This window comes from Mixophyes fleayi, chromosome 8 (assembly GCF_038048845.1).
Source record: "Mixophyes fleayi isolate aMixFle1 chromosome 8, aMixFle1.hap1, whole genome shotgun sequence".
NCBI classification, from domain to species: domain Eukaryota; kingdom Metazoa; phylum Chordata; class Amphibia; order Anura; family Limnodynastidae; genus Mixophyes; species Mixophyes fleayi.
In genome coordinates this window covers 71,141,363-71,154,434 of record NC_134409.1, presented here as the reverse complement: position 1 = coordinate 71,154,434, position 13,072 = coordinate 71,141,363, and the positions used below count along the sequence as shown (strand labels likewise).

General features: G+C 36.6%; 1 protein-coding gene across 13 annotated transcripts in view; it reads right to left on the bottom strand.

Annotated features, from left to right (window-relative positions):
- The window catches only part of RBFOX2 (RNA binding fox-1 homolog 2), a 159,089-nt gene that overhangs the window by 67,716 nt on the left and 78,301 nt on the right, over window positions 1–13,072 (bottom strand). For 9 of the 13 annotated variants that reach the window (XM_075182698.1, XM_075182701.1, XM_075182697.1 and 6 more), the window contains 4 exons: window positions 11,690–11,750; window positions 9,474–9,527; window positions 6,631–6,726; window positions 5,078–5,216 (listed from right to left, as the gene is read on the bottom strand). In XM_075182698.1, the coding sequence (XP_075038799.1) occupies window positions 5,078–5,216; window positions 6,631–6,726; window positions 9,474–9,527; window positions 11,690–11,750 (350 nt within the window). Of the gene's footprint in view, window positions 1–115; window positions 156–5,077; window positions 5,217–6,630; window positions 6,727–9,473; window positions 9,528–11,689; window positions 11,751–13,072 lie in introns of all 13 variants that reach the window. The other 4 variants (XM_075182710.1, XM_075182703.1, XM_075182709.1 and 1 more) reach the window with 1 other exon arrangement.

Sequence of the window (13,072 nt, the reverse complement as noted above, 5' to 3'; positions counted from 1 at the left end):
AGAGGAAAGGGGAAGCGGGAAGCAGGATAGAATTAGAATTTATTGGATATCAAAATAATTTTAGTTTTTTGTATAATTTGTTTCATTTAATTTAAGTTCTTTGTTGCATACTTACATATAATTCAGTGCCATAAAATCCATCCTGATATAGCACACTATAGAATCACACCAGGAAGGGGGGGGGGAATAAAATGATAATAAAACAAAAAAAACAAAACATTCCGGTTATTAACAGCAGCTGCATGCACCATGCCATATAAATCAAAAGCAGGCAAGAGAGATGTATGAATAACCCTACAGTCCCCATCCTAACCACAATCAGCAACACTTGAATTCAAATTAAATTGTTTTTCAAGAGTTAGAAAAAAAAAACCAAAAACATTTTATAGCACTGAAGACATAAAAAACTGAAATAAACTGAACTCCCAAGTCGTTTTGTCTTTTAAAAGCCAATGTCCTGCATGATTTTACACAAACATTAAATAGAAACAAGAACCAGGATGAAAAGCTCATGAAACTATGATTTTGAGTGATAACAGATGTTTGTGTACATGTTCTTAAGTTTTAAAAATTAAATTTTCCCTAGCAGACTTGTACAATTTGTTTAACCAGTATAAAATTATTTTATTAGTGGTTTTAAAATTCACTGTAATATAATTCTAATAAGATCTAGCATTTGCATTCAAATAATAGAGATTGTTTTGCAGATCATTTCCATTTTTACTTTAACCGCCCCTCCCCCTATCTCCCATTTTTGATATCCACATGGATTTTTTTTTTTATATATAAAATTTTTAAACTGTTGAATTATTGCACGGATTGATTTCTGCTGTTTATACAGTATATGTATCAACCAGTGGCTGTCAATGTTATGCTGATGCATTTTGAGAGCCCTTTAATCATGCATAACAAAAAGGATAACCCTCTTTCCAATCAATTAATTTCATTAATATTGTTATGCAAACCCTATGTGGATTACAGGAATGAACTAAAACATAGTTTCTTGAAAATTCAAAACCTATCTACAATCATGTCATATATTATACTCTTTATAATCTCATGGGCACAGGTTCCATAGAGTTTTTGGGCAGCATACCATTATTTGAAAGATTCTCTTGATGACTATACTTTGCAATTCTGCAGAAAGGATAAAAATGTGGGAACCGCCATGTCATAAAATAGTGATTACTGACCACGCTTCCATAAGATAATTATGTCAGCAACTGATGGCATATTGTATGGGCGAGTTTTTGAAAAAGTTGAATTATTAAAGCAGGTAGGCACGTACCAATGGGTAATGTGAGCAACTTAAAGGAAAGAGAGGCAAAATGATGATTTGGTTTTGAACAACATGGCATGATCATGTGCAAAAGACAATGTTCCTGATAAACTCATACGGTGGCTGGATTACTTAGTGTATAAATGTATTTCAATTAGTGGAGCAGTGCGCCAATGTATGTCATTGCAAATGTACTGATTTTTTGCACTAGAAATGTATGGATTTCTGATGCAATGGGCATATGTTGGAGAAAATGTGTTTTTGTGTGAAAGGAAGAAAGGAAATCCCATGCTAATGAGGCCTTTTCATTTGTGAGTGACCAAGACATTTGAATGCATTGGAGAGGGTCGTAAGACTCATCTTGTGTCTTACGAGAGATAGGAAACATAACAGCAAGTAATTTAGGAAATCAGCATGATGTAAGTTTTGTTACGTTTAAATTGCATTTAAACGCAAGTTTAGAGAACATATTACATCCTGATGCTAATCATTGACTATTGTATCTCAGACTTTTTGGTGCCAAGTAGGAAAGGGGACTGGTACGCCCTGTCAACATCTGTGTTGAAAACTGTACATAAAGAGTTTTGTTTGACCATGTAATGTATTATATCCTCTGTACTTCTGGATGATCACTAGTACCTCCAACTAGAGTGTAATGGCCCTTGTAAGGACCACTTGAGCAACTAAACATCACTGCTTGAAGATTCTGCCTGATGTCTGTTGCCTGCTGTATCTGGTGTCAGATAAGAGCTTACACTCTAATATGTTCCCCAGCTGTCCTGTTTTGAACCCAGTGTGTGTAAATGCTCTGCCCTTTACCCAGCAGTCCTGATCCATAGTAAGCAGTCAGGAGATAGCAGCCAAGACGCACTGTAGCAGCTATACCAGCTACTCCAGATGCAAGCAGTTCTACATCCCCAGAAGGAGGCTAGTGGTGTCAGCACGATTCTCCTACAACTATGGCGCAGTGAGCGAGTGTTTGGTGGGAAGGTGACACCAGTAGGAGTGGTCAGTAACAGATTACTGATGGTGAGAAAAACCCAGATAAACTGTGTAGGAAGAACATCCCTTCTTCCTTCCCCCCAACAGATCAGGTGGTGAAGATGATCAGGTCACACATACTAATGAGGTCTCGACACATGCAGTATCACAGATCTATCAAGAATGGGCCACAACCAAAACAGTCATGGGATTGCAAACAGAGCATTGATGAGGGGCAGAAGTATACGAACATTAAAGACATAAGAAAAATTAAACTTGTTGACATACTGTAGCTTAACAGCCAAATAAAAATTGTTGATTTGTGACGAGTGGCAAAGGCACAACTAGTCGTTTATATGCCACAGAGTGGTATCTGGTAATGGCAACCCAGCCAAGTTACACTCTTACCAGCCAAAAAGAAGGTACAGTTCCAGTGAACTAAGGAACACAAAGACTTGAAAATCATGAATTGGCCAGCTTAAACTTGTTTTCCTGATGTTTCAAACCCATTTCAACACCAGAATATAGCAACATCATAAGTAAATGGATCTTTTCTGCTCAATGCCAATAATGCAGATTTGGTGGTGGTGGTGATGTAGTGTGTGGTTTCATTGTGCACATTTGGTCTCTTTTTTAAGGGAAGCAGATTTGGAATGCCACAGAACATAGGACTGATCAAGTCAATCAGGTGCAGCACTTTAAGGCAGCAGTGTGGTCATATGAAAATATGCCTCTTGAAGATAATCACCATGCCATAGAGCAATGAAGGTCCCGGGATGGTTCCAGGAACAGCAATTTAATATAGCTGTAGCTACAGACTACAGATCTCAAAACAATCAAGAATCTGTGGTACAAGGTATTCGAGATCCACTACAAACTGACTTTGAAAAACATTACAAAAAACTCATTGGCTACATCAGAACATACATGGACCAGCAACCCTAAGTGGTATTTACAACATCTTCTGGATTTCATGCCCTGACTAATTCTAGCTGTTCTGTGCAAGTAAACCACCATTAAAGTACTATATAAAAGGTATTATGTACCCAATAATGTAGCCAATCCATATATTTAAAACAACGGAAAGACTACCATAACCATTTGCCTGAAATTTTGCAATTTGCAAGAATCTCTACTGGTTATTTATAGCATTGAATACAGAGATAAGCACTCACTACTGTACTGCATTCCTATTTTTCTATGTGATTTTCCCTATACATAATTGTTTAGCTACTGTAATCAAGTCAAACAAGTCAAACCGCTCAACATTGAAAATGTGGATGAAGGAGAATTACTTATACTGAAATAAAGTTACATTAAAGGGGTTCTACACTCAAAAACAAACAAAAAAAACAAACTATAGAAGTGTGTGAGTGTGTGCGTAGGCAGCCATGTTAAGAAATAATATGTACCAAGGGCTCATATCATCCCAAGCTGCTTGGCTGTTCATCTTAGTCAGCCTTAGTTACTAAACAAAAATCTAAGAGTGGAATGTCCTAGAATTCTATTTGTGGCAGGCTTAAACCACCCGCTTACAAAATGCCAGGGCTTTCCACAGGTGACTGATTTATATAGGTGTAACCATAGTAACCATGATGCCCATTCGTTATGACAGGCTGACCATGGCCAGGCAAAAAAAATGTTATAGGTGTTCATCACATATCTTCATTTAAAAGGATTCTCCACCAAAAACTATTTTAAAGTTATAAAACCTTATATGTTTGAATGAAGAGGGGTCAAGCCACTTATTGTAAAGTACCCCACCAACATTTATACTTGTTATATTTACTAACCACTGAGGTAACATCAAAATAGTAGTGGAATGACAAATTTAAATAGAAACTTTCTGTGGTGAACCCAGTTAACCTATAATTCAGGCCAACGTTAGCCTTTGTTAACAATTGCATTATTAATTTTTCAAGCCAGTCAAACAGGCTACATTATGGATTTCTACAAAGAAGAAAATGAAGCTTGTGTTATAAGACCTGCAGTAAAATATCCTCCCTTTATGGATACAGGGAAAGGTACACAGATATGAATGTTTTTAAAGAAAACATTTGTGTAAAATCATGCTGCTTTAAAACATCTGTTTTATAGATCTGTTCCTCTTGTACCGGGTTATCAATAATATGAATATGAATACAGATGCTGTGACCAATGCTGTATCTAAGCTTACGGGTTATTCATACATCACCCAAATCTGCTCACCCAGTTATTATGTATGAGGCCAAATTTCATGCATGTCAGCTATGACTGGTCACACAAACACACAGGTGCAGTTATTGACAAGCTCCAAAACAGCCTACTCCCCGCTCCCACAACCCAGCCCATCAATTTATTTATCCTCTCTAGAAACTCTAAGCTTGGTTCCATTCATCCCATAGAGACACAGAACATACATAGATGTGAATTAGGCCAAGTTTGACCAAATTCCATAAATTTATACACTCATATACATCTATATATAGTCACACACTTAAGTGTGTAGTATAACTAACTGTGGAAGCAATATTGCTATTTTTGTGTATAAATTAAATTATGCACACTAAATATAGTGTGGTTGAATATGACTCCTATATTTCCTGGAAATCTGTTTTTCACCAATATAAAAAAATAAGTTTCTAAAAATGTGGCTGCTGTACTTTGATCAAAATAAATGAGAATGTAGTCTAAATATTTATACAAATAGTCTTTATAAATAACTTTTGGTCTGTCAAAATTATACTGCTGTACTGTTTGGCCTCACTATGCCTAAGGTAAGTATCCTCTCCGTTTCTGTTGATGATTACATCACTGATTTTGAAGCCTTCCACTTACCCAGGGTATGTTTGGATGGCAGTTGGAGGAACTGCCCGCACAGCCCCATATACTGTCCGCCCGCGACCCCTCAAGTGGGCCCCCCTAAAGGCAGCTGCTGTGGTGGCGGCTGCAGCAGTGGGGTAGGGAAAGCCAGGAACTGCAGAAACAAACAGGAAAGAGAAAGGAAAGGAGGGTGATCGAAAAAAAAGAGGAAACAAGAGACAGAATGTTGGGGAAAGGAGACAAATGTGTTTAGATACTTTAAAATCAAAAGTATGTTGGCATACGAATCTGTCTGCTGAAGCAAATTGTTTATGAAAGGAATGTTACATATGTATACACTTATCTATAGGTTTTGATGTCCACATATATAGTGTATTTTTTAGTCATTCTGGGCTAGCAGCTCGTGGACAAACATAACTGTGTGACTAATGAGTGGCTCCTACCAACCAAGATTCAAAATTCAACTGTTTACCCTTTTGGTATCATGTATTTAATTAATTACATTGTAGAGTTGGGCTCCTTGCCCCCTGGTAAAAAAAAAAATAACACATATATATATATATATATATACACACACACACACACAACTACAATCAGCTTTTAACTCTAGTAAAAGCATTTTAATGGGTTCCCATTAGTTCCAACACCCCATACCAACTTGTAGTATTCACTGGAAGTTTCCGAATATCAGTAAGTACCCGGTCTTAAATGCACTAAGGAACTAATGAAGGAACCACAGAATAAATTAAACAAAGGACAACTACATTTCCTGTCGCTCCCTAAAGATGTTTCAATATTGTCAAAGTATATCAACAAAATAGACAGAAGTTGAGCAGACCTAGCTTGCAATGTAATTTAAATGTTATGGGTTCAAAGGCCTTTCAATTTTAATTGTTTCTGAACCATAAATTATTGAAAAAAAAAGTGAGACCGAAACAATATTTACTATACATTACACTTAATATTTCCCCCCCCCCTCCCCAACATGAAAATAAAGAGCATCAGAAAACAAAAATAACCAAATAATTTACGTGCAACAACTCTCAAATGACCTCTTTCTCATGAGAAAACTAATCACTGGAGGGTAAAAATAGAAAGCAAATCCTAAACACATTAAAAATAAGCAATAGGACTTACAAAAAAAAACCAAAAAAAAAACCCCATCATCTGCGCAATTAAAAGTTGAATATGCCAGAGTACTGCTTTTAAATAAATAAAAAAAAACTTAACACAATCAAAGATACTTTGCAGCAAATGACAAGGTTATATTTACTGATTTGTCAAAGGAAAACTAATGAACTTGAAATTTAGGGGCAGATTCAGTTGACAGCGATGTTCCTCAGAACTTTATGGGTGAGCATTTATACTGTTACTACGGTAAAAAAATAACTCCTTTTTGCTCACACCTCTATGTAGCGCGAGAAAAAAAATTAACGTAATTTCTGGTGAATAAAAATCTGAGTGAGGTGTCTCGCGGCTGTTCAAGGCACCTCACAGATTTTTTTACAATTGAATTCCCACCTTAAACTGAGAAAATAATTCATATTTTGTCTTCTGTGCCTACTTACTGATCAACGGAATGTACGTGTTAACCCCCCGTGGTCCGGGCAGTGGTACACCAGCCTCTGTGGCCAAAGAGACATCAGCTTGTAGTCCAGGTGCAGCTTTGGGGTGATCATTGAAAATTTAAAAGAAAATTAATGCATAAAGCAATAAAGTGTGAAAAAAAAAAACAAAAAAAAAAATTCCTTTGAAAATGCTTCACATATAAGTTAAGGTAAAACAAAGTAAAGGTAGTCACAATTTTTTTAAAAAATGATATACTGTATACATACACAATTTTCCATACTTACTAAACATTAACTGTTTGCAGAGAAAGTTTTTCAATTAACATAGTTGCATTCATTATATTAAAAAACTTCAAAGTGTACCATTTAAAAAACAAAAAACATAGGAACATTAGTTACCATTTATTTTTGTAACACATGCCTCGTATATTTTTCCCAACACCCCTGTACTAAAATAAGGAAACAAACCTCAAGATTGCCCAATCCCTAAAAAGTACTGTGGCACGAGGTGCCAGACTGTTAGCAAAGAGTTGATTTTTGTTTTTGCAGAGCACATCTATAACATACTTCCCAATTCTCCCGGAATACCCAGGAGACTCCTGAATTCCGGGTAGGTCTCCCAGACTCCTGGGTGACCTGGCAATTCTCCTGCATCTGCCCACTTCCTAGTGAAATGGGCAGATTTGAAGCCTCCATGATGCGATTCTCCGGGAATCGCATCATTTTGGTGCGCCCCGTTTTAAAGTGACGCTTCTGCACCATTACGTTACAGGTGGCAGGGCCAAAATGACACGATTCGCTGAACCTTCACACCCACCTCTACTCAGATTCTCGGAGGCCAGCCTTTAAAGGTTGGCAACTGTGATCTATAAAGATTATATAGGTCTGGTTTTAAATTAGGAATAAAAAAAAAAAAAAAAAAAATATTTTCAGATATACAGAACGTAGGCATGACTCAAGAACTCTATACCCCAAAAATACAGTACAATGCCAACTGGTGATTAACTGCGGATCAGCCATAGCTTTTCTAGAGGAAAGCTAGTTAAGGAAATACACACATCTTATTTAATTACAAACATTAAATATTGAATTTTTTTCTGATTATACCTTTACAGAAAATAACTTACACCTCTTTTTCAGCTACTGCACTTTCATGAATAATATGTAGGGCAGGGGTCAGCAACCTTTTTCTATCAGTGTAAAATGCAGTCAAGTTCAGGTGTGTCAGTGATACACATATAATTCAATTGTATGGTGCAATCCCAATAGGTAAAACTGCTCCTTACTGTGGACCACATGATTCAAGTACCTGGGAGTTTGGGTAACAAAGTCTTTAATTATGTAAATTTAAATGTAGATTTGATAACATAATTTTTTCAAATTGAATTTTTTTTTTTTTTTTTTTTTTTAACTGGCCAATATCTACATAATCTATGGCACTCCCATGTGTACATCCCAAGCCGTATATTTCACTCATTCCTTACATTTAGGGTGCAAAAAAAGCACTGTCATTATATATAGAGCCTGGTTGGCTGCAGAACCTCCTGACTTGCATAAATGGAAAGCCCTTGTTAATGATCCAATGAATCACAAGTGGTGCATGCACACTTGTAAGAATGAAATCCACAAACATAGAAACTGGTCCTGTTGGTATTACTCAGGGTACAAGATACGCTCTAGGGAAGAGGAAATTGAGTCTGAACTACTCCTGTGAGCCCTGCTCGCATATAGTAATGCTTTACAGCATATAAATACACATCTGTTAATAAGCATGGTGTTGTAGTCTTGGACTATTATTAGTTTAGTTTTAATTGTCTTGTTACTTTTAGAAATGGTCTTAAAACTTAATAAAAAATACCCAGTTTCAAAAAAAAAAAAAAAAAAAAAAAAAGTGCCAGTAAAATAGGTGTTATATTTTGAAGAATAAAATTGGAGGAAACACGGTGGAGGCAAATTGAATATATAGGATTTCCCTCATCGGTTAAGTCTACTAATGCCTAACAAAATTTTTCACTCATTAAAAATATTCAGGTTTTACCAAATTGTGTAAAGTGTAATTTTCTGTAAATGTGATTGACTATTAAGAGTGAAAAGGAGCTCATTTAAATTAATTCACATTTGAATACTGAATAATAAATGTATATATGTACAGTAATTACACATTCTTATTGAGTGCAGCAAATTGATTCTAATATTTACATAATTTTACATCCATTTTAAAACGATGTTCATGAATTATACAGAGTTAGTTTTATGTAACAATGTTACGAGCAGAAGGTGTCACTAGAGCAGCGCTTGAGAACACGATATTCAAGGGCAGTGTGGACTCTCCATCCTTCACAAAAGCTGAAAACAATCTTTGTATACCCGGATGACGACTCCTTTCCACATAACCCTCAATTGGTCCAAAATTCCAACGTCACTCAGACCCCACAAACCCTCATATCCCATATGTACTCCACAAATCGCCTACTTCCTTTGAAAGCAGGAGTCCAGAGAAAGGAGAGATCACATGCAGTACAGATCACATTGCACTCCCTATTCCTCCACTGGTATGCAATGCAACTATGCATGCAGAGTGCATGCACCTCCATGTGTGCAGAGGTGGTTATGCGTCACAGAAGTAGTTTGATTCCATTCAATTTTTGGCTCTGCATTATAACAAGGCAGAGAATAAGTCCAATTGGGAGTGGACAGCTGCTGTCTGCATATGAAAACGGACCGGCCAATTTGCAGCATGTTGCCCACAACTGCATTAGAGCCACAGTCTTTGAAAAATTAATGAGGCGAGGACTGATTTTGCTTTGTCCTTTTATGCATATGAAGTAACAGCTCGGATTTACCTGCATACAGTTCAGGTCCATACACCGCTCCAACAACAGGACTCAGTTTCCAACCTGACCAAAAAAAGCAAAGGAGACAAGTGTTGTGAAAATGTTGATTTGTGTGGTTAGTGCAAATTCCTGTGCCATATGATGAAATATGAAGCTTAATGTACCTTCCCTATCTGCACATTTATGGCTTACCCTCTGACAAGGTATTCTGTCAAAAACAGTTAAGAATATATGTGCCAGCGTAGCAAATAAGAGTGGGGCCTGTGAGAATTGAACCACTTTCCATCCACTAAAATACATATACGCGGCAACGGTAAAACGTTTCTGGGAGCAAGTTGATTTGTAAATTCTTTATTACTAATCCATGGGAAAGGTGATAAAACTAACATAATTCAATAGGTATTCAATTTCTCTGTACAAAAAGGTCTTCATTGGTTGATCTAAAAGGATACCCAAGATTTTACATGCTCTCCCCATGTTTCCTCCTGGTGCTCTGGTTTTCTTCACAGTCCAAAAACATAATGGTAGGTTAATTTGCTTCCCACAAAATTCTTCCTACTGTGTGTGTGTTTATAAATTAGGAGATTTAGATGGAGCTCCAATGGAGCAGATACATATGCGAAGGATTCAATATTAGCTGAAAAGCACTGTTTAATAAGGCGGTGCTGTAAAATATTATAAAGCTGGATATGCACTCAAGTAAAAAGATAATAAATTGCAAATTATCAATTTAAAAGAGCTATACTTTCACTAAAAAAACCCACTTTTTACAAAGCTTATCTGTCTGGGTTCTCTACAATCACTTTGCATTTTTACATTTATCACCCATGTAGATAGACGAGGGACAGATGTTCTATGCATATGAACCACGCTTAACAGCAATAATTGAATTGTATTATAATATTGTATGAGAATTAAGTCAGGACACATTCACATGGTCAAACTCATATAAAGGTTTGAGTTCATTTAAAGAAGTGTTATAAACAAGAGGGTGGGTGCAGTATAATGGACATCTGCCTATCACAATATTAGTGCAGGAAATGGAGGTTAGTGTTTTATGCAGAGGCTTTAGTGTGAGCAGCGCAATTTAATATAACAATGTATGGGTGTGTATGTAGAAAGGGGCAGGGGGCATCTGCCACCTAGGCCAGTCCCATAGTGGGCTACTTTGTGCTGGGTCACCTCCATATTTTTAATTTCAAAAAAGTTCCTAATAGGCTGCCGAGTTGAGTCTTGCTGCCCCGGGCTAAAATTTGCCAGTCCTCCTCTGAATGTAGATAGCAGGATGACAGATTGTAGAGTGTGAGTGTTTAGGAGTTTGTAAGGGTAAGCTTCCCCCATAACTGCTGACGGCAAATCACAGCATCTAAAATTGAGCATGGTTTGTTAAGCACACAGTAGTGATGAGGCTTCTTGATACACACCATACAGGCATCATATGTGCATTTAATATTTTTATTTGTTAAAGCAGTATAATTATCTGTAGTTTGTTTACCGTTTCTATGTTAACTCCATGCGAGAGTGTCACAGGAAGGGGAGCAGTTACCGTTGAAATGTGCAAAATTTTTAAGTGTATTAAAATGTATGCATTTGCTAGCAAACTTTTACATGCATCACAGATCTGGAAACGCTTGAGGACAAATTTTCATTTTATCACATTGCAAAATGAACTTACTCTAGAGACTAAATTCAGTGCAACAGTGCAGGCCAATATCCTACAAAATGGCCAACAAAATCAGAACTCTAGATTGCATTGGTGGAACTTGCTCAATAGTCTGCTCTGTATGTCTCGGTGCGCAAAGTTTTGCTCATCTCTACTTACTACAGAGAAAAAGATACCCTTTACATAGCAGGTACTGTCTGGCTAAATAAAATGAGGCAATGGGCACCATGTATCTATAATAAAAAGGTATAATTCCTTCCCGACTCTTGATTAGTATTAGACATCATACAAATTATGTGCCTGGTCATTCTATATATCACACTATCTGTATGTTTAAGCAAGCTTAATCAGTTAACAATTAAACATGTTTGGTTCCTTCAGACAAACCCAACAATCAAATGCCTGACACACTGGGCCTCAATCACACAATTGTTCTATATCTGAAAAGATATACAAAATATTGTATGTACTACATTTTACCAAGACATCAGGATTACCAAGACATCACCATTTCGCTATAAGAATCTTGCAACCGAGATTAACAATACAGTACATTTCTTACCATTTCCATAAGGTGTTACAGTTTTCTTATTGGTCATCACACGAGCTGTTGCATTGTTGACCTATAAAGGATCCCCCAAAGTTAAACGTGAAAAGGCGTATTGTTAGAATGACTGCATGCAAAATCTGAATTTTACGGTTTGATAAATGGACCCTTGCAAAGTCACTGAACTGCAGTTCACTGCCCAACAGTGGCAGTGCAGGGGTGGTAAACCTAAATACTAACCATCCAAGCATGCAGCATTCACACACACAAAAAAAAAAAAAAAAGAAGGTAGGGATGTGGGCAAGCAAATTGTTATTTTCTAGATGTATGTCAAACATATGAGTGTCACTTAAAGCCTGTAGTGTTATTGTGGAATATTTTTGTTACAACATTCGATTTCATTAAAAAGGGCCAATAAGCCTAATATACCAGCTACTCAAATATGAAAAGGTATGCTTAAGCAATCACGTATACTTGTTAATTCCACTAAATTACTGCCTTCTTCCATATGTGGCTCTTTTTAAATGACTGAAGGGTTGAGTGCTGGTAATTTGTTTCTGATGCCAATCGAGTTTCCTAGAACATACACACACACACACACACACACACACACACACACAGAGACACTAATATTAGAACATTGATGGTTTCAGAGGCTCTTTAAAGTTTGATTTGCTCCCCAAATTTTTATCTAAAAAAAAAATAATTAGTTGCACTTTACCAATATTATGTTTAGTAGCACTTTTTTTCCTTTTTACAGATTAACAAAGTCTGGAAGTGTTTTGTGGGCACTTTGAGTTCTAGTAGTGTAATACTACTATGAAAATCAGCCTTGTTCACATGAAGTTTGTGCGAAAGTCTTGATTACTCTCCATATACTTGGTGCCTTTGTTCCATAGATGCAAAGACAAACTTTGAAAGTGCTTGAAGAATATGATTCAAGCATTTTCTGTTTACATATCTCAAATGACCCCAGCACCCGTTGGCTTCTGAAGAAAAAGAAAAAAGCTGCTGTTGGGCCTCTTCCCCTGGTCAAAATATTGTGCAAGAAACTTGGTACATCCTTTGCTGCCCGCACTGTTTTCCTGCTTATGCCTGACATTGTTCGCATCATATTTCTCAGTATGGCCATCAAAAGACAGCCAGGAACTTAAACAAAACATTGTTTTAGAGCCAAATCAAAACACTTCTACCCAGCATTTCAAAAAAGATGAAGTAAAATTAGATACTTGCCATGTATTACATCAATCAATGATTAATCATTAATTAAGTGTATATTAAATGCATCTATAGCTCTTGAAGAATTGAAATCTTAAGAGTCTCCATACATATTTCCAACAGACGTCCACCTAAATGTACACCTAATAACTTTCTGGTGCCGAGGCAACTGTAAATTTA